Source organism: Oncorhynchus nerka, linkage group LG11 (assembly GCF_034236695.1).
Source record: "Oncorhynchus nerka isolate Pitt River linkage group LG11, Oner_Uvic_2.0, whole genome shotgun sequence".
In the NCBI taxonomy this organism is placed as follows: domain Eukaryota; kingdom Metazoa; phylum Chordata; class Actinopteri; order Salmoniformes; family Salmonidae; genus Oncorhynchus; species Oncorhynchus nerka.
The window spans coordinates 71145333-71167542 of record NC_088406.1 but is presented as its reverse complement, the minus strand read 5'-3'; the positions used below and the strand labels follow the sequence as shown (position 1 = coordinate 71167542).

General features: G+C 44.3%; 2 protein-coding genes and 1 long non-coding RNA gene across 3 annotated transcripts in view; 2 read left to right on the top strand and 1 right to left on the bottom strand.

Annotated features, from left to right (window-relative positions):
- LOC115145609 (glutamyl-tRNA(Gln) amidotransferase subunit B, mitochondrial-like) overlaps positions 1-8174 on the bottom strand; it is a 17130-nt gene extending 8956 nt beyond the window's left edge. The window contains exons 1-6 of the mRNA XM_029687115.2: positions 7918-8174; positions 6588-6741; positions 6295-6408; positions 2749-2947; positions 1519-1641; positions 537-650 (exon numbers count right to left, since the gene is read on the bottom strand). Of these exons, the coding sequence (XP_029542975.2) occupies positions 537-650; positions 1519-1641; positions 2749-2947; positions 6295-6408; positions 6588-6741; positions 7918-8084 (871 nt within the window). The 5' untranslated portion in view covers positions 8085-8174. The remainder of the gene's footprint in view (positions 1-536; positions 651-1518; positions 1642-2748; positions 2948-6294; positions 6409-6587; positions 6742-7917) is intronic.
- On the top strand, positions 7912-22210 carry LOC135574065 (uncharacterized). The gene is made up of 2 exons (XR_010465170.1): positions 7912-8000; positions 21245-22210. It is a non-coding gene; the product is annotated as an uncharacterized LOC135574065 (long non-coding RNA).
- Positions 8270-9354, top strand: LOC115145612 (dCTP pyrophosphatase 1-like). Its single transcript, XM_065024902.1, has one exon. The coding sequence runs from the start codon at positions 8368-8370 to the stop codon at positions 8914-8916; it is 549 nt and encodes a 182-aa protein (XP_064880974.1). The 5' UTR covers positions 8270-8367; the 3' UTR covers positions 8917-9354.

Sequence of the window (22210 nt, the reverse complement as noted above, 5' to 3'; positions counted from 1 at the left end):
GGAAGAACTTGAATGGCTTGCACAGAGCCCTGACCTCAACCTCATTGAACACCTTTGGTATGAATTGGAACGCCGACTGTGAGCGAGGCCTAATCACCCAACATCAGTGCCAACCTCACAAATACTGTTGTGGCTGAATAGAAGCAAGTCCCTGCAGCAATGTTCCAACATCTAGAGGAAAGCCTTCCCAGAAGGGTGGAGCCTGTTATGGCAGCAAAAGATATTAATGCCCATGTGAGATGTTCGACGAGCAGGTGTCCACATGCTTTTGGCCATGTAGTGTATATCAGTACAACCAGTAACAACCTAAACATTATGCAACTTCTATTAGGTCAAACAAGCCTCACTTAGAAAATTAGCTATCACATTTTTTTTCTTACCAGATCCGACACTCTCTCATAGACCTCCATACAAAAACAATCCCCACTTGGTGTACTTATCGCCGCATTCTCGCGTGGACAGATTGACGCGAGTGGAGCTTCTCGCTTCGCCTCTGGTTTGGCTCAGTATTGTGAAAAGCCCTCTGCAGCACTCACCTATGGCCCTGGCCAGGTTGCGGGCACTGTTGATGTTCTTGACCTCAGTCCTGATGCCCCAAGGATCCCCAGGTCTGTGGACGGACACGTTGGCATCCACTCTCAGCTGGCCCTCTATAGGAAGAGAGAAGGTATGAGACAGTTGTCCCTCTAAAGGAAGTGAGAAGGTATGAGACAGCTGTCCCTCTAAAGGAAGAGAGAAGGTATGAGACAACTGTCCCTCTAAAGGAAGCGAGAAGGTATGAGACAGCTGGCACTCTATAGGAAGAGAGAAGGTATGAGACAGCTGTTCCTCTAAAGGAAGAGAGAAGGTATGAGACAGCTGTCCCTCTAAAGGAAGAGAAAAGGTATGAGACAGCTGGCACTCTATAGGAAGAGAGAAGGTATGAGACAGCTGGCACTCTATAGGAAGAGAGAAGGTATGAGACAGCTGGCACTCTATAGGAAGAGATAATGTATGAGAAAGCTGGCCCTCTATAGGAAGAGAGAAGGTATGAGACAGCTGGCACTCTATAGGAAGAGAGAAGTTATGAGAAAGCTGGCCCTCTGTAGAAAGAGAGAAGGTATGATACAGCTGGTCCTCTATAGCAAGAGAGAAGGTATGAGACAGCTGGCCCACTATAGCAAGAGAGAAAGTATGAGACAGATGTCAATACAGAGGCTCAATGGATGTTTACTTTTTGCCAAAAACAAGAAAAGAAAAAGAAACCGTTAGTTTTATTAGTACATTGTAAATAAAATATTATATTAATAATGATAGGTTAATAATTTAATATATATATATATATTTTTTTTTTTTACCTAACGTTTTACCCCCCCAATATGGCGCCCCTATGTCCAATGCAGGCCTCCCCACCAGCCATGTTTCCCTGGTGTGTTAGTGAGTGTGAGTGTGTGTGTGTGTGTCCAATGCAGGCCTCCCCACCAGCCATGTTTCCCTGGTGTGTTAGTGAGTGTGTGTGTCCAATGCAGGCCTCCCCACCAGCCATGTTTCCCTGGCAGGTCCCTAGAGCCTGCAGTATGAGCTGCATCTCTCTGACGGCTGCTGCTGCCTCCTCTCCACAGCTCATGTCTGGCTCCATCACCAGCTCCATCAGACCCACACCTGGAGGGAGAGAGAGATGTTTCATACACTCCCCATATGCCTACATAGAACAGGGACTGGCTAGCCAAATCCTATCTAGATCTGTATATACTAGTTGGAGCTCTGTGGTAGACTCCTCTTGGAGTCTATGAGTGTTTGAACTCTATGGTACCTGCTCTGTTGAGGTACACCGATGGGAAGCTAAACTCCATCTACCTGCTAAACTCCATCCACCTCTGGCCTGCTCGCCTCCCTACCACTGAGGAAGTACAGTTCCCGCTCAGCCCAGTCAAAACTGTTCGCTGCTCTGGCCCCCCAATGGTGGAACAAACTCCCTCACGACGCCAGGACAGCGGAGTCAATCACCACCTTCCGGAGACACCTGAAACCCCACCTCTTTAAGGAATACCTAGGATAGGATAAAGTAATCCCCCCTTAAAAGACCTAGATGCACTATTGTAAAGTGGCTGTTCCACTGGATGTCATAAGGTGAAAGCACCAATTTGTAAGTCGCTCTGGATAAGAGCGTCTGCTAAATGACTTAAATGTAAATGTAATGCTCTGTTGAGGTACACCGATGGGAAGCTAAACTCCATCTACCTGCTCTGTTGAGGTACACCGATGGGAAGCTAAACTCCATCTACCTGCTCTGTTGAGGTACACAGATGGGAAGCTAAACTCCATCTACCTGCTCTGTTGAGGTACACCGATGGGAAGCTAAACTCCATCTACCTGCTCTGTTGAGGTACACCGATGGGAAGCTAAACTCCATCTACCTGCTCTGTTGAGGTACACCGATGGGAAGCTAAACTCCATCTACCTGCTCTGTTGAGGTACACTGATGGGAAGCTAAACTCCATCTACCTGCTCTGTTGAGGTACACCGATGGGAAGCTACACTCCACCTACCTGCTCTGTTGAGGTACACCGATGGAAAGATAAACTCCATCTACCTGCTCTGTTGAGGTACACCGATGGGAAGATAAACTCCATCTACCTGCTCTGTTGAGGTACACCGATGGGAAGCTAAACTCCATCTACCTGCTCTGTTGAGGTACACCGATGAGAAGCTAAACTCCATCTACCTGCTCTGTTGAGGTACACCGATGCGAAGCTAAACTCCGTCTACCTGCTCTGTTGAGGTCTATAAGGGTCTGATTCCTGTAGTCATCGTGGAGGCTCTTGCCACTGTCCTGCTCTAACTGGATCTGTTTGATCCTGACACTCTTGGTGACCACCGCGTTCCTCTTACGGCCCCCCAGGTGACTGTAGGTCAGGGTGCCGTCCACCGCGATGGGCAGCCTCTGTTGGGTGATCTGGTAGCCCGCCTGGATGGAGAAAACACATGAAACTAGGAAAGGTCAATTCTGTGTGCTTGCTTCAGCAGCCTAAATGTGTCTCATTTATCAGGTATGTAATAGCCTGGTCTCATATGCTGTATAAACTTGACATTTGGCATGACAACGATTATAGGTATTACCTATAGAGGACTCCTTGCAAACAGATCTGGGACCAGGCTTAGGTATTTAATTACATCCACTATATAATACAATTAAGTCATTTATATTAAAGACACGATAGGAAAACATGGGGTTAATTCCGAAATAAACTTGGCCTTCATAATCAACGATTTACCATTACAATTAACTTGGAAATAACCTTAAATATTTCAAGGGGTCAAGAGTGTTATGAACAAAATAGCAATCCATGCATTAAACATGAGCTAAGATCCAGCCATTAGTTAGTTACTTAGGGGAGGGATAATAGGTCCCTAAAACTGGTTACTCCAACTCATTATTATGCGGTTGGAATATTATTGTTGTTTCGTTGAGAGGGGTTCAAAGTCACAAAAGCGAACTGAATGAATATTTTATCTGTTCTCTTATTCTGAAGTGCCACTGTGCTGGCTGCCGCTATTCCACAAGTGAGTACGGTAGCACTATGTCCCGTTGCCACGGCAACCGTCGATAGAAAAGACTAAACATGCATCATACTTACTGGCATGCCGACGAAGAAGAAGAAAAGGAAGGAATAAATATGAGCAACACAAAAAAAAAAGGAGAGAAAAAAGTGAATTATCCATAAACCATCTGTGTGTTGTACTGTACCTGATCAACAAGCACAAGCATAATGGACCACGGGAGACATTCCATTTGGTCTCAGCGGTATACTATAAATACAGGATTATAGCATTAAAAGATGCTGATTTCTCCCTTTCTAGAATAATCAATTCTCTCATAGAGCTCTGTCAGTGTCAATGCAAATGTAATTCATTAGCGCAAGTGCCTCCTAGTTTGCATACTGTATGCATTGCTGTTCACACACAGGCTACGTTAGTTAGCTTAGCACCCACCACAATGGTGGACCATTTGCAATCCCGGCATAATCAGTGAAGAGGTGTTGGTGCTTTGTATAATGAACGGCAGCTGAAGTTGGATGCAGACCAGTGGTGGTATAAAACTGCTACTGGAAGCCTCTGGGTCCTTCTAGTCACACCCCAGCCCCAAAGCCTAATGAGCAGTCTGGTATTAAAGCACTCAGTCGGTTCAGGAAAGTAAATCCAAACCTGAGAGCTCTCTCTCCAACTAGACTGCTATTTGTCATTTTCAGATTCAGTTCACCGAATCTAAGCCGACTTCAACGGATTCATGATTCGATGCACCAAACTATTCCCCTCTACAACCCTTGATTCAACTAGCCCTACCTATTGTACATCCACGCCCCCACAAACAGATCCATTTGAGTCATTAAATAGTCGTCAGAGACAACGTCTGCACAGAAAACACTCCAGAAAAGTAGAATTATGCATATCCGCTAGTAGCTTAGTGTGAAGCTGCTGGTGCATGTTATTAAGAAGAGGCGAGCTGTTATAACAGAACACCTGCCTGCCACTTCAATTCATTCCTGCTGCTGGTCAGGCAAGCGCATCATAAATCATGTAATGAGCAGCAGTGCGTTCGTTGTGTGAAATTAAATCATGGATTCATGGAACACATCAATAATGCACAACTATATATGTGTTCTTAATAAATGCATGTTCTTTTTATGTCCTCGTTCTCTACTTCCATAGGCTGCTAGTAAAATAATTGAATAGAGAATGTGCTGCTTAATGCTTCACTCATCATGGCTATTATTTTCTCTGTCTACATATCATGAAGAGAGCATGAATATCACTCCCAACTGAATTTAACAAATTAGCATGATTCACTATGCAATTACAGGCCTTTTACTCTCCATCCCTGTTCCCTGTCTATTTCCTGGGCCTGGTAAAACACAAGTGTTGTCTACAGGGTAAGCCAAACACATATTTATAAGCATTGGTACCACTTGTGGGCACGGTGAACATTTAAATCTTAACTGGCACTATAGTTTCAACAGCGCATGTTTTAACATAACCCAAAGAGAGAGGTGATGCAACACTCAGTAAGCGGACCGGAAATCTACAACGGGGAAACAAGATGAGGTGGGATTTGGGAATAATCCTTCGGCTTCCTGCTGGGATTTCACCCCTGGGATACATGTCGGCGCTTTTGAAATCAATAATCTACCTCTGCTGTGGGGAGGGATTATGCAGCTGTAGCCTCACGATAACAGTATTACCAATGAATCTGACTGCTGGGTTCAAAAGACAACTCAATCTTCTAACAATCTAGGCTTGGCAGGCCTTGTGTTGATCATAGGCTTCCAATCAAAAGAACTCAAATTACTTAGGCCATCGTGTCATCTAGTTCCTTTCTTAATTGACAGGATATTGACGTACCATAACATTAAGACAACTGCACTGACAACCCGACGATCCACAATCCATTCCCTGACCCCACAAAATAACCCTCACAAGCTACTCTATTGGTCATTAGACATGACCTTGACCTTAGGACAAAGTTAGGGAAGCTTTTTAAACTCTTCACTCATTGAATACAGGAAAGGTATGGATTGCACTGTCTAGAAGAAAATGGATTGCACTGTAACAGACAAATCTCCTAGCCGTCTTGTCATTTTCTTGAGAGTGGAAAGTCCCATTATGGTATAATACCGCTAAGGCACTTAAATTATTCAAATTCACCCTTTCCTCTGTCCACAATTTCTCATCAGCTCGTCAAGAGTAATGTCAGGGTCATTTCTTTCTACATAGGTCACATTAAGCTAGGGCTGCCCGTCTCTCCAAAGTGAAATGAAACTTTTTAGGAGACTTTGTTGGGCAATTGCTATTGAATCTCTTCAACTCTTCCAATGACATGTCTTGAAGTCAAGGTCATAAAATGTCAGTCATAAAATTACCCAGGAGCGCCTGGCAGCAAGGTGAGGGTGAATATCACTTGGCCACGACTTGATTTCTAACAGATTGCAGGAAACAGAAGCTGTCATTTGGCTAGATATCGCTGGCAATAAGCTTTTCTGCCGGTTTAGCAAGACTTGTCACTATTAAATGATAGCCTAGCTCAGGGACAGGGAGGAAGTAAAATGGGAATGTTACTTTGGGGAGAGATGGCGGCTTTGACCGATGAGAGCTACTTATTAATAGGGGAGTAAGTTGTCACCTCTGTGATTTAGGCCGGGTTACTGTATTCAATAACTTTGTAAAAACTGCTGATGTAGCCTAAAAAGGGCTTTTAGAAATAAATGTGATTGATGATTGCTTGTGATTGGAGGACAGATGGGGTCCGGGTTGACTTACAGGAAGGTCAGCGTAGAAGTAGTGCTTCCTGTCAAAGAGAGACTTCCTGTTGATGGTACAGTTAAGGGCCAAACCTGTCATCACTGCAGCCTCCACACATCGTCTGTTCAGCACCTGAGGAGGAAGAGGAAAGGACCTTAGGCCTACTTGGTCAAATGACTATGTACATTGACATATTGTAGGCTAGGTTACATAGACCAGATTATGTTATGATGGACAACAACTGTATTATTACGCAACGAATAGACCAACAGCCTTTATTGACATGAGGCATGTTTATCACGATAACTTACAGGTAGAGTTCCAGGTAAGGAGGCATCAAAGAAGGACACCTGGGAGTTAGGTGGAGCCTGGAACCCAACCTGGGAGCCAGAAAACAGCTTGGTGTTGGAGTGGATCTGAGCATGGATCTCCAGACCCACCACACCTACCAGCTCCTGGGGAGCACTAGAAGCACACAATCACAGTCAGAGAAATTAACACGTACAAATGGGAGGCCACCATATCAACTCCACGATTTCATTTTCTGAACTGACTAATAGACTGGACTTATGAATAGCTAACTGCCAGGGTTGTCTGTTATAGGAGTTTAGATGTGGGTCATTAATTACAGTGCAGCATTTTAGACAGTTCTGTTGGTTGACTTATTTCCGCGTTCAAAATAGAGAACTCTGGAAATCTCTGACTTGAGTACGTTCAAAACAACTGGGAACTGGGGGAAAACAAGCTATGATTGGGAGAATTTTTTTTGTTATGAACAGTCATCCAACTCTGAACTATTTCACTGGTCACCCCCAAAGCCAATTCCTCGTTCAGTCGCCTGTCCTTCCAGTTCTCGGCTGCCAATGACTGGAACGAACTGCAAAAATTACTGAAGCTGGAGACTCATATCTCCCTCACTAGCTTTAAGCACCAGCTGTCACAGCAGCTCACAGCACCTGTACATAGCTCATCTGTAAATAGCCCATCCAACTACCTCATCCCCATACTGTTATTTATTTTGCTCCTTTGCACCCCAGTATCTCTACTTGCACACTCATCTCATCTCACTCATCTTCTGCACATCTATCACTCCAGTGTTTAATTACTATATTGTTTGTGTCACACTGCTTTGCTTTATCTTGGCCAGGTCGCAGTTGTAAATGAGAACCTGTTCTCAACTAGCCTACCTGTTTAAATAAAGGTACAATTTTTAAAAAAAACTCGGGCCTCCTTCTAGAGCCCCGACTTTCCGACCTAAATATCACTGACGTCATGAGTTCCCAGTTGTTTTGAATGCGGCATATCAGCACAACTTTAGTGACATCATCATACCTAATCAAAGTCATTCAGAATCCCTGTCAAGACAACCTGTGAGGATGCTCTGAAGGCAGAGAGGGGTAAGAAGGACAATATTTTACATATTTATAAAGGAGGCTATCATGCAGACGACTAGCTATACATAAACTGCATTCAGGTTTTTAACTAACAGCAATGTTTGCAACGTCTAAATACGGAAGGGGATGTGGTTATGAATGATGTGCGACTGTCGTCCTCGCTAACTAGCACAGGCGCGCACACGATACACAAACAGTGCACATTAGTGCGAGCTAGCTAACGTTAGCATTCACTCCGTGGACCTACCTTTTCGGTTTTGTTTGGGCTTGACTCTGGCATCGGGAGACAAACATACATATTCTCCTTATCACACACCAATTGTGCCTTTGGTAAGTAATCGTTGGATAAAATATTGCAATTTGTTTATTCATATTACATAGCAGTGCAGTCATTCCTGCAGAGGAGCCTGCCATGTTTAGCCTTTCTGTTTAGGGTATTGTGGTAGTTGTAGTCATAGTAAACTTAGTTTCACACAAAATCCGAGGGCACGTGCATTTAGGAAAACTCAACACCCCACAATGTAACACATTTCATGCAACCCATATTTCGAATTTCCGGCGATTTATGTTACACCTTCCGGCTACAAGAGCAGCGTTTTTGTGGCGGGAGTTTTACCCATATTGTTGTCGAGGTTGGTTGTTTACAGCGAATTAAGTGTTGATCCGTGCAATAGTTTGGTGTAAAATTGACAAGGCAATGGCAATGAACGGCGATGGAGTGCATGGACTGAACGGAGAGACGGTGGCCCTATCTGAAGCTAAACATATCAATGGCACCCCTAGCAAGTCAAAAATAGCCTGTGAAAACGGCGAGGCAGACATCCACGCTGCTAAGCGAAATGGAACTAAGAGAAGAACCCCATCTGATACGTTCTCCTTCACTGCCGAACCTACCATCGATGACATACGACGGATGCAAGCGGAATTTACTGACGAGCGAGACTGGAACCAGTTCCACCAACCCCGCAACCTCCTGCTAGCTATGGTCGGAGAAGTGGGCGAGGTATCTGAGCTTTTCCAGTGGCGTGGCGAGGTGACTGAAGGACTTCCCGGCTGGACCGACTCCGAGCGCGAGCACCTGGCACATGAACTCAGCGACGTCCTCATCTACCTAGTTGAGTTGGCCGAGAAATGTCATATCGATTTACCCCAAGCAGTGCTGCGCAAAATGGCCCTAAACAGGCTGAAGTACCCAGCCAGCAAGGTGCATGGCTCGTCTAAGAAGTACACCGAATACAAGGACTGAGCGAGTGCATGCTGCCATGCCCAAATGGATTAATGAACACACCCCTGCATTTACAAAGTAGACGAGAACTGAAAAATACTTTTCAACTTCAGTTAATGGCAATGGGGAATGTTTATACAATATTTTATTTAGGGCACTACTGTATCTCAATAGTTGGTCAAACTGCCGTTAGCTGATTTTAGTTTTATAGAGTGCGTTTTAAATCCAGTGTTTTTCTTTAACTATATGGGTGTTCATCTTTTGACCTCCCTCTGATGCTTTTTGTCGTTTTAACTGTTCCCCAAAGTCTTTTTTCATAGTATGAGTAACTGCATTTAAATATCTTAAATCCATATTGTTGTCAATGATCGATGGAAGCTATGTTCTTTTGTTGCTTTAAATTAAATGCATGTGTGTGACTGAATCTTCTGCCCAAAAGTAAAAGTGCCTTCAACTATACTTGCTGTCCTGCAGATGCTATGTAATTTATGTATATTTACTCTGTAATGCATTTAATCAATCAGATTTAATCACTATTGCCTTATTTACTTCCCGGGGAAATGAGCTACAATGCGAGATGGGGAAATTAACACACGCACACAACGCTACTATGGGAGATGAGGGAAATTAGTCAGTTACTCTTGTAGCGGTTCATATTGATAAGCAGTCTGTTAAACAGTAGTGTTTCATGGCCCCAGGCCTATGGTTAGCGATCCAATATGTAGGCTAGCCAATGTATATTTGGACACATCCGATGGTTTAATGAGCTACAAGTATACTGAAAAATGCAACAATTTCAAAGATGTTACTGAGTTGCAATTCATATGAGGATATTAGTTGATTGAAATAAATAAATTAGGCTATAATCTATGGATTTCACATGACTGGGAATACAGATAAGCATCTATTGGTCACAGCTCCTTTTTTTTAAAAAAGGGTAGGGATGCGGACTCAGTAGCTGGTGTAACATCCATTTGCCTCAAAAAGCGCAACACATCTCCTTCACATAGAGTTGATTAGGCTGTTGATTGTGGCCTGTGGAATGTTGTCCCACTCCTCTTCAATGGATTTGCGAAGTTGCTGGATACTGTCGTACATGTCTATCCAGAGCATCCAAAACATGCTCAGTGGGTGAGCATGCAGGCCATGGAAGAACTGGGATGTTGTCAGCTTCCAGGAATTGTGTACAGGTCCTTGAGATATGGGGCTGTGCATTATCATGATGAAACATGAGGTGATGGCGGCAGATGAATGGCACGACAATGGGCCTCAGGATCTTGTCACGGTATCTGCATTCACATTTCCATAGGTAAAATGCAATTGTGTTCATTGTAGCTTATGCCTGCACATTCCATAACCACACCGCCACCATGGGGTGCTCTGTTCACAATGACATCAGCACACCGCTTGCCCACACAACACCATATACGTGGTCTGCAGTTGTGAGGCTGGTTGGACATACTGCCAAATTCTCTAAAATGACTTGAGGTGACTTATGGTAGTTTAACGTTCATTTCTCTATCTAGCAACAACTCTGGTGGATATTCCTGCAGTCAGCATGCCAATTACACACTCCCTCAACCTGAGATACACCTGCTTATTGAACATCTCATTCCAAAATCATGGGCATTAATATGGAGTTGGTCCCACCCTTGCTGCTATAACAGCCTCTATAACATCCACTAGATGTTGAAACATTGCTGCGGGGACTTGCTTAAATTCAGCCACAAAAGCATTAGTGAGGTCATGCGCTGATGTTGGGCCTGGCTCGCAGTCGGCGTTCCAATTCATACCAAAGGTGTTTGATGGGATTGAGGTCAGGGCTCTGTGCAGGCCAGTCAAGTTCTTCCACACCGATCTCGATGAACCATTTCTGTATGGACCTCACTTTGTGCACAGGGTCATTTTCATGCTGAAACAAAGGGCCTTCTCCAAACTGTTGCCACAAAGTTGGAAGCACAGAATCGTCAAGAATGTCATTGTATGCTGTAGCGTTAAGATTTCCCTTCACTGGAACTAAGGGGCCTAACCCAAACCTTGGGAAACAGCCCCAGACCATTATTCCTACTCCACCTAACGTTACAGTTGGCACTATGCATTGGGGCAGGTAGCATTCTCCTGGCATCCGGCGAACCCAGATTCGCCCGTCGGACTGCCAGATAGTTAAGCATGATTCATCACTCCAGAGAACGCATTTCCACTTCCCCAGAGTCCAATGGCGGCGAGGTTTACGCCACTCCAGCCGATGCTTGGCATTGCGCATGGTGATCTTAGGCTTGTGTGCGTCTGCTCAGCCATGGAAACCCATTTCATGAAGCTCCCAACGAACAGTTATTGTGCTGACATTGCTTCTAGAGGCAGTTTGGAACTCGGTGTTGCAACCGAGGACAGATGATTGTTACACGCTTTGGCACTCGGCGGTCCCACAGGCCACAACAGGTGTGGCTGAAATAACCAAATCCACAAATGTTATACTTTTGTATATACAGTTGTAGTCGGAAGTTTACATACACTTAGGTTGGAGTCATTAAAAGTCGCTTTTCAAACACTCCACAAATTTCTTGTTAACAAACTATAGTTTCAGCAAGTCGGTTAGGACATCTACTTTGTGCATGACAAAAGTCATTTTTACAACAATTGTTTACAGACAGATTATTTCACTTATAATTCACTGTATCACAATTCCAGTGGGTCAGAAGTTTACATACACTAAGCTGACTGTGCCTTTAAACAGCTTGGAAAATTCCAGAAAAAAATGTTGTGGCTTTAGAAGCTTCTGATAGGCTAATTGACATAATTTGAGTCAATTGGAGGTGTACCTGTGGATGTATTTGAAGGCCTACCTTCAAACTCAGTGCCTCTTTGCTTGACATCATGGGAAAATCAAAAGAAATAAGCCAAGACCTCAGAAAAAAATGTGTAGACCTCCACAAGTTTGGTGCATCATTGGGAGCAATTTCCAAACGCCTGAAGGTACCACGTTCATCTGTACAAACAATAGTACACAAGTATAAACACCACGGGACCAAGCAGCCGTCATACCGCCCAGGAAGGAGACACGTTCTGTCTCCTAGAGATTAAAGTACTTTGGTGTATCATGTTGTGGGGGTGCTTTGCTGTAGGAGGGACTGGTGCACTTCACAAAATAGATGGCATCATGAGGCAGGAAATGTATGTGGATATATTGAAGCAACATCTCAAGACATCAGTCAGGAAGTTAAAGCTTGGTCGTAAATGGGTCTTCCAAAATGGACAATGACCTCAAGAATACTTCCAAAGTTGTGGCAAAATGGCTTAAGGACAACAAAGTCAAGGTATTGGAGTGGCCATCACAAAGCCCTGACCTCAATTCTATAGAAAACTTGTGGGAAGAACTGAAAAAGCATGTGTGAGCAAGGAAGCCTACAAACCTGCCTCGGTTACAACAGCTCTGTCAGGAGGAATGGGCCAAAATCCACCCAACTTATTGTGGGAAGCTTGTGGAAGGATACCCAGAACGTTTGACCCAAGTTAAACAATTTGAAAGCAATACTACCAAATACTAATTGAGTGTATGTAAACTTCTGACCCACTGGGAATGTGATGAAAGAAATAAAAGCTGAAATAAATAATTCTCTACTATTTTCCTGACATTTCACATTGTACCATCAACACTGATACTTGACTGTATTTGCTCAGGATATGAATACATTTAGGGCCCCCTAGTTTGACTAGCCTGGTCCCTGATTTGTTTCTGCCGTTTTGCCAACTACTATAGTCATAGTCACGCCAAGTCCGCACAAACAAATCTGGGTCCAGGCTGTATTTTCACTTAAGGACTCTCCTATTTCTGAAGTTTATAACACTTCTTAAGTGCAACTGCTCTAAACAAATTGTGTTTATATTGAAACGGTGCGTGCTAGGTTAGGTTTAAGGGGTAGGGACTTCCCAAGGATCCCAAATAGCACTGACCATATTGAAACGGTGCGTGTTAGGTTAGGGTTAAGGGGTAGGGACTTGGATCCCAAATAGCACTGACCATATTGAAACGGTGCGTGCTAGGTTAGGTTAGGGTTAAGGGGTAGGGACTTCCCAAGGACCCCAAATAGCACTGACCATATTGAAACGGTGTGTGTTAGGTTAGGTTAAGGGGTAGGGACTTCCCAAGGATCCCAAATAGCACTGACCATATTGAAACCATGGCACTCTGTGTGAATGCTGCACATGTTGATTTGCTGCACCATAGCATACCCCATAGCCTGAGGTAAACATTCCCGAGATGCAATGCACAATTTATTTTCATTTTCTAGCATGGTGTGAGCCTATAGCAGCATAACTCCTGGGCCTGGCTGACACATTCTTGGTTTGCTAGTACTATTCAATTTGTGTGGAAATGTCCCAGGCAGGTAGCAGGGTGGAATCAATCTCTCACAGCCGAAGGGGTGGGTTGTCTCTTGTGAATCTGGAAGTAATGTTCCTTCGACCACATTGCTTCCTTCATTGCTATTCAGTATGGCTGCTAGGGGAGAGTGGGATTAAATGGGTGGCACAGCAGTCAAAGGCACTGCATCGCAGTCCCTGTTTCGAATCCAGGCTGTATCACATCCAGCCGTGATTAGGAGTCCCATAGGGCGGCGCACAATTGTCCCAGCGTTGTCCGGGTTTGGCCGGGGTAGGCTGTCATTCTAAATAAGAATTTGTTCTTAACTGACTTGCCTAGTTAAATAAAGGTTAAACATATTCATCACTCTGTCAAGGGAAATACAGTTTTCGCCACAGGAGTCGCTAGTGCACGATGGGACAAGGACATCCCTGCTGGCCAAACCCTCCCCTAACCCGGACGATGCTGGGCCAATTGTGCGCTGCCCCATGGGTCTCCCGGTCGCGAACCCAGAATCTCTAGTGGCACAGCTAGCACTGCGATGCAATGTCTTATCCCACTGCACCACTCGGGAGGCCCCTAACAAAGATATCTACATATATTTCAGGATGTTGTGTATCCATGGAAATAATCAGAATTCATGTAAATATAGCTTGTCCAAAAAAAGTGGTGTCTTGGCACAATTTACGTGGTAAATTGAGCTGAGGGACAGGGTAAGTTAAGCCACCTTCACATTTCTGTACTGAATGAAATATTACTACTAAAACATGTCTATCTCTAATTCCCAAACACAATTCAAAACAATCGCTTTTTGTCTTCTAATCATTTTTCAAACTTTTAACATATGCCAGGCCCAGTTGTTACCTCATATCGCAGCGATAATGCCTTACGTTGATGTTGATGACACCTGGGAAGAAAACACTTAATTTTGCTCAATTTACCACATGGTCATTGGCTCAACTTACCCCAAGGCAAACATGTTGACTATATTAGCCCACACAGCTACAAGGATGCACTTTCATGCTAGGTTTAGGACCTCATATTGAAGCTTATAGAGACCCCAACTGATGTATAGAACAATCTTAGAATGATCTACTTTGGTTTAGATAAAAGTGTCATGAAACCTCTAACAAACTCAACTCTGGACCTCGGCGCCAGTCAGGGACTGATTTAGACCTGAGACACCAGGCGTGTGCAATTAATTATCAGGTAGAACAGAACCTGCAGTCTCTAACACAGTAAATTCATTTGACTTTTTAGACCTAACTTGCTTACCACTTTTTTCATGTGGTTTCTTCTTTCATTGACTCCACGAAAGGATGACCTTTTTGGTCAATTTATTAATTTTGTGTATGGTTTCCTAGAAACACTGGTTTCTCAACTTATACCCTTTTGGCTCACATTCCCCCGCTCTCCCCTATAGCTCCGCTTTGTGGTACCTGTTATTTCTCTGAGAGTTGGGGAGTTTGGGTCTTTACCCGCAGCCACAGTGACAGAGCAAGAGACGTTCTCTGTCTGAGACGAGGTTTTGGAGACATTTCTAAAACCGAGAAATAGTTGTGATTTGGTATATTGACTGTGGTTTCCTTGTGTTGTTTCCTCATAACCCTCAAAGCATTGGGTTTGTGTGAGTAATCATGAGGAGCAAATGAATATTTCTATGAAGCTATAACTAATACCCCAGCTGAATGACAATGCAGCTCTGACTCAGGCAAAAGTAGGCTCTGCATCTGCAATGCATCTTTTTGCTATTCATCACACTTATTTCAGAGGAAGGCTCTAAAAATGGTCAAAGACTCCAGCCACCCTAGTCATAGACTGTTCTCTCTGCTACCGCACGGCAAGCGGCAAGCTTGCCGTGTCTAGGTCCAAAAGGCTTCTCAACAGCTTCTACCCCCCCAAAGCCATAAGATTCCTGAACAGCTCCTCCAAGGCATACCCAGACCCCTCTTTTACGCTGCTGCTACTCTCTGTTTATTATCTATGCAAGGTCACTTTAGCTCTACCTACATGTACATATTAACTCGATTAACCGGTGCTCCCGCACATTGACTCTGTACTGGTTTATAGCCTCGCTATTGTTATTTTACTGCTGCTGTTTAAATATTTGTTACTTTTATCTTATTTTTTCTTTTTACATATTTGTAATTTTTTTCTTCTTAACTTGTTAAAGCATTGTTGGTTAAGGGATACAATAAGTGAGCATTTCACAGTGAGGTCTACACCTGTTGTACAACTTTACGGTTTTCACTTTTTAATTACCGTTCATATATTTATTTATTTTTTCCTCAACTTTTTCACTCCGGACGCTTTATCTGGACACGATTCGTCAGGACCTCCAACAGCCGAAGCTAAGTAGTAACATTAACATGATGCCTTCTAATTGCAGCCGCTGTGCTCGCCTTACGGCGAGGATAGCTGTACTGCAAGCCCAGCTTCAGACGCAATCGTTAGGCAAGGGTCATTTTAGTGTAGGAAAGGATGAAACAGCGTCTGTGCCACCAGTAAGTACAGATAGTAGTATAAATCCCCTGGCACAGTCCCCGCAGCCGGACAATTTTCTCACGGTTTCTGGAAGGAAATGCTGTAGGAACGCTCAACCGGTGTCGCTCATTCAGCCGACAGAAACTTTCAACCGGTTTTCCCCATTAAGCAGCGGGTCGGTGTCAGAGGCCGAGTCTTCTCTGGTCTCTACTCCTCCCGTTACGGGGTCTGAGACGCCGAAGCTTCCCACCATTAGCTCTGACAAATTGAAAACTCTAGTCATTGGCGACTCCATTACCCGCAGTATTAGACTTAAAGCGAATCATCCAGCGATCATACACTGTTTACCCGGGGGCAGGGCTACCGACGTTAAGGCTAATCTGAAGATGGTGCTGGCTAAAGCTAAAACTGGCGAGTGTAGAGAGTATAGAGATATTGTTATCCACGTCGGCACCAACGATGTTAGGATGAAACAGTCAGAGATCACCAAGCGCAACATAGCTTCTGCGTGCATATCAGCTAGAAGGATGTGTCGGCATCGAGTAATTGTCTCTGGCCCCCTCCCAGTTAGGGGGAGTGATGAGCTCTACAGCAGAGTCTCACAACTCAATCGCTGGTTGAAAACTGTTTTCTGCCCCTCCCAAAAGATAGAATTTGTAGATAATTGGCCCTCTTTCTGGGACTCACCCACAAACAGGACCAAGCCTGACCTGCTGAGGAGTGACGGACTCCATCCTAGCTGGAGGGTGCTCTCATCTTATCTACCAACATAGACAGGGCTCTAACTCCTCTAGCTCCACAATGAAATAGGGTGCAGGCCAGGCAGCAGGCTATTAGCCAGCCTGCCAGCATAGTGGAGTCTGCCACTAGCATAGTCAGTGTAGTCAGCTCAGCTATCACCATTGAGACCGTGTCTGTGCCTCGACCTAGGTTGGGCAAAACTAAACATGGCGGTGTTCGCCTTAGCAATCTCACTAGGATAAAGACCACCTCCATTCCTGTCATTACTGAAAGAGATCATGATACCTCACTTCTCAAAATAGGGCTACTTAATGTTAGATCCCTTACTTCAAAGGCAATTATAGTCAATGAACTAATCACTGATCATAATCTTGATGTGATTGGCCTGACTGAAACATGGCTTAAGCCTGATGAATTTACTGTGTTAAATGAGGCCTCACCTCCTGGCTACACTAGTGACCATATCCCCGTGCATCCCGCAAAGGCGGAGGTGTTGCTAACATTTACGATAGCAAATTTCAATTTACAAAAAAAAAAAAAATGACGTTTTCGTCTTTTGAGCTTCTAGTCATGAAATCTATGCAGCCTACTCAATCACTTTTTATAGCTACTGTTTACAGGCCTCCTGGGCCATATACAGCGTTTCTCACTGAGTTCCCTGAATTCCTATCGGACCTTGTAGTCATTGCAGATAATATTCTAATCTTTGGTGACTTTAATATTCACATGGAAAAGTCCACAGACCCACTCCAAAAGGCTTTCGGAGCCATCATCGACTCAGTGGGTTTTGTCCAACATGTCTCTGGACCCACTCACTGTCACAGTCATACGCTGGACCTAGTTTTGTCCCATGGAATAAATGTTGTGGATCTTAATGTTTTCCTCATAATCCTGGACTATCGGACCACCATTTTATTACGTTTGCAATTGCAACAAATAATCTGCTCAGACCCCAACCAAGGAACATCAAAAGTCGTGCTATAAATTCACAGACAACACAAAGATTCCTTGATGCCCTTCCAGACTCCCTCTGCCTACCCAAGGACGCCAGAGGACAAAAATCCGTTAACCACCTAACTGAGTATCTCAATTTAACCTTGCGCAATACCCTAGATGCAGTTGCACCCCTAAAAACTAAAAAAATGTCTCATAAGAAACTAGCTCCCTGGTACACAGAAAATACCCGAGCTCTGAAGCAAGCTTCCAGAAAATTGGAACGGAAATGGCGCCACACTAAACTGGAAGTCTTCCGACTAGCTTGGAAGGACGGTACCGTGCAGTACCGAAGAGCCCTTACTGCTGCTCGATCATCCTATTTTTCTAACTTAATTGAGGAAAATAAGAACAATCCGAAATTCCTTTTTGATACTGTCGCAAAGCTAACTAAAAAGCAGCATTCCCCAAGAGAGGATGACTTTCACTTTAGCAGTGATAAATTCATGAACTTCTTTGAGGAAAAGATTATGATTATTAGAAAGCAAATTACGGACTCCTCTTTAAACCTGCGTATTCCTCCAAACCTCAGTTGTCCTGAGTCTGCACAACTCTGCCAGGACCTAGGATCAAGAGAGACGCTCAAGTCTTTTAGTACTATATCTCTTGACACAATGATGAAAATAATCATGGCCTCTAAACCTTCAAGCTGCATACTGGACCCTATTCCAACTAAACTACTGAAAGAGCTGCTTCCTGTGCTTGGCCCTCCTATGTTGAACATAATAAACGGCTCTCTATCCACTGGATGTGTACCAAACTCACTAAAAGTGGCAGTAATAAAGCCTCTCTTGAAAAAGCCAAACCTTGACCCAGAAAATATAAAAAACTATCGGCCTATATCGAATCTTCCATTCCTCTCAAAAATTTTAGAGAAGGCTGTTGCGCAGCAACTCACTGCCTTCCTGAAGACAAACAATGTATACGAAATGCTTCAGTCTGGTTTTAGACCCCATCATAGCACTGAGACGGCACTTGTGAAGGTGGTAAATGACATTTTAATGGCAACGGACCGAGGCTCTGCATCTGTCCTCGTGCTCCTAGACCTTAGTGCTGCTTTTGATACCATCGATCACCACATTCTTTTGGAGAGATTGGAAACCCAAATTGGTCTACACGGACATGTTCTGGCCTGGTTTAGATCTTATCTGTCGGAAAGATATCAGTTTGTCTCTGTGAATGGTTTGTCCTCTGACAAATCAACTGTAAATTTCGGTGTTCCTCAAGGTTCTGTTTTAGGACCACTATTGTTTTCACTATATATTTTACCTCTTGGGGATGTTATTCGAAAACATAATGTAAACTTTCACTGCTATGCGGATGACACACAGCTGTACATTTCAATGAAACATGGTGAAGCCCCAAAATTGCCCTCGCTAGAAGCATGTGTTTCAGACATAAGGAAGTGGATGGCTGCAAACTTTCTACTATTAAACTCGGACAAAACAGAGATGCTTGTTCTAGGTCCCAAGAAACAAAGAGATCTTCTGTTGAATCTGACAATTAATCTTAATGGTTGTACAGTCGTCTCAAATAAAACTGTGAAGGACCTCGGCGTTACTCTGGACCCTGATCTCTCTTTTGAAGAACATATCAAGACCATTTCGAGGACAGCTTTTTTCCATCTACGTAACATTGCAAAAATCAGAAACTTTCTGTCCAAAAATGATGCAGAAAAATTAATCCATGCTTTTGTCACTTCTAGGTTAGACTACTGCAATGCTCTATTTTCCGGCTACCCGGATAAAGCACTAAATAAACTTCAGTTAGTGCTGAATACGGCTGCTAGAATCCTGACTAGAACCAAAAAATTTGATCATATTACTCCAGTGCTAGCCTCTCTACACTGGCTTCCTGTCAAAGCAAGGGCTGATTTCAAGGTTTTACTGCTAACCTACAAAGCATTACATGGGCTTGCTCCTACCTATCTCTCTGATTTGGTCCTGCCGTACATACCTACACGTACGCTACGGTCACAAGACGCAGGCCTCCTAATTGTCCCTAGAATTTCTAAGCAAACAGCTGGAGGCAGGGCTTTCTCCTATAGAGCTCCATTTTTATGGAACGGTCTGCCTACCCATGTCAGAGACGCAAACTCGGTCTCAACCTTTAAGTCTTTACTGAAGACTCATCTCTTCAGTGGGTCATATGATTGAGTGTAGTCTGGCCCAGGAGTGGGAAGGTGAACGGAAAGGCTCTGGAGCAACGAACCGCCCTTGCTGTCTCTGCCTGGCCGATTCCCCTCTTTCCACTGGGATTCTCTGCCTCTACCCTGTTACGGGGCTGAGTCACTGGCTTACTGGGGCTCTCTCATGCCGTCCCTGGGGGGGTGCGTCACCTGGGTGGGTTGATTCACTGTTGTGGTCGGCCTGTCTGGGTTGGCGCCCCCCTTGGGTTGTGCCGTGGCGGAGATCTTTGTGGGCTATACTCGGCCTTGTCTCAGGATGGTAAGTTGGTGGTTGAAGATATCCCTCTAGTGGTGTGGGGGCTGTGCTTTGGCAAAGTGGGTGGGGTTATATCCTTCCTGTTTGGCCCTGTCCGGGGTGTCCTCGGATGGGGCCACAGTGTCTCCTGACCCCTCCTGTCTCAGCCTCCAGTATTTATGCTGCATTAGTTTATGTGTCGGGGGGCTAGGGTCAGTTTGTTATATCTGGAGTACTTCTCCTGTCCTATTCGGTGTCCTGTGTGAATCTAAGTGTGCGTTCTCTAATTCTCTCCTTCTCTCTTTCTTTCTCTCTCTCGGAGGACCTGAGCCCTAGGACCATGCCCCAGGACTACCTGACATGATGACTCCTTGCTGTCCCCAGTCCACCTGGCCATGCTGCTGCTCCAGTTTCAACTGGCCTGGGCCCTAGGACCATGTCCCAGGACTACCTGACATGATGACTCCTTGCTGTCCCCAGTCCACCTGGCCATGCTGCTGCTCCAGTTTCAACTGTTCTGCCTTACTATTATTCAACCATGCTGGTCATTTATGAACATTTGAACATCTTGGCCACGTTCTGTTATAATCTCCACCCGGCACAGCCAGAAGAGGACTGGCCACCCCACATATGCTCTCTAATTCTCTCTTTCTTTCTCTCTCTCTCGGAGGACCTGAGCCCTAGGACCGTGCCCCAGGACTACCTGACATGATGACTCCTTGCTGTCCCCAGTCCACCTGACTGTGCTGCTGCTCCAGTTTCAACTGTTCTGCCTTATTATTATTCGACCATGCTGGTCATTTATGAACATTTGAACATCTTGGTCATGTTCTGTTATAATCTCTACCCGGCACAGCCAGAAGAGGACTGGCCACCCCACATAGCCTGGTTCCTCTCTAGGTTTCTTCCTAGGTTTTGGCCTTTCTAGGGAGTTTTCCTAGCCACCGTGCTTTTACACCTGCATTGTTTGCTGTTTGGGGTTTTAGGCTGGGTTTCTGTACAGCACTTTGAGATATCAGCTGATGTACGAAGGGCTATATAAATAAATTTGATTTGATTTGTTGTATTCGGCGCATGTGATTTGAAGTCTGGCTTGGGATTTTTACTGAAGTCTTTCCCCATTATTATGAGACGTATGACTTCCTCCATACATTTTAACATGTTTTTTTTTAATGCAATGCCGGCTTTGATGTGATGCCATATGTACACAGGGCTGAAGCAGATAGGCTTTCCAGACCTACGTAGCACCAACCTACACAACCTTCTGTACAATTGGATGTGAGGAATGCCTACCATTTGTATAAACACCCACATTGCTCCCCTGTGCTCTCCTTATCTCCTCTGTCAGATCCTTCTCAGCAGGGGTGCCCAGGTGACAGCCAAGATGCACATCGCATTGCCCAGACAGGCTCCAGGATGCACATCGCCCAGCCAGAGACGCACACAGAGCGATTTCTCATGCCACTCACCCTGTTAATGGCCAGGCAGTGATTTTCTCTCCTCTCTTTTCCTCTCCTCTGTTTGTTTGGCTCTGACAGACACTGTGCATCCCAGATGGCACCCTATTCCCTATACTCTATAGAAGTGCACTACTTCTGACCAGAGCCTCATGGGGGGGGGTAGTAATGCACTATAAAGGGAATAGGGTGCCATTTGGGAGTAAACAATATCTTTATCACCTCTTTGATTCCTGCTCGCTGAAAATGTCAAAGCCGCCAGATATTTTTTTCCCTCTTACTTTTTAGAAAGCTGACACCAATGTTCTGCTTAAAATTACCTGAAGTTTTCTCCCCCGCAAATGTCGGGATATTGATGCTATACCGTAGAAGTGATTCAGTTTTCCATCAGGAAATTGTATCATAATGTCATGTAATTCAAAAAGCCACGGTCGTTGTAGTGTTTTGTTCACTGATGTGACGCAAGTGTGTTGGTACACGCACACACAAACTACTGATGTTTTACTGAAGAGTTTCTATTGAACAAATATGTTATGTAGGTTACTTTGTTCTTAGTCCCCCTGCCTTTGCAAGGTCAGGACGATGATAATGACGATGATGATGGTGATTGATGAGGCTGATGATGGTAACGATTGATTTTGACCGTCGGACAGAGATTTCGTCATCCCATGAGAACTTGTCATCTGGGCCGTTACGGTGCATTCGTAAAGTATTCAGTCCCCTTTAATTTTTCCACATTATGTTACCTTACAACCTTATTGTTTTATACACACAATACCCCATAATGTCAAAGCAAAAACTGTTTTTAGAAATGTTTGCAAATATATTTAAAATAATAAACAGAAATATTTACAATA

What these genes read in the sequence shown, in the direction of transcription:
- LOC115145612 (XM_065024902.1), top strand. Translation starts at nt 8,368, where the DNA reads ATGGCAATGAACGGCGATGGAGTGCATGGACTGAACGGAGAGACGGTG.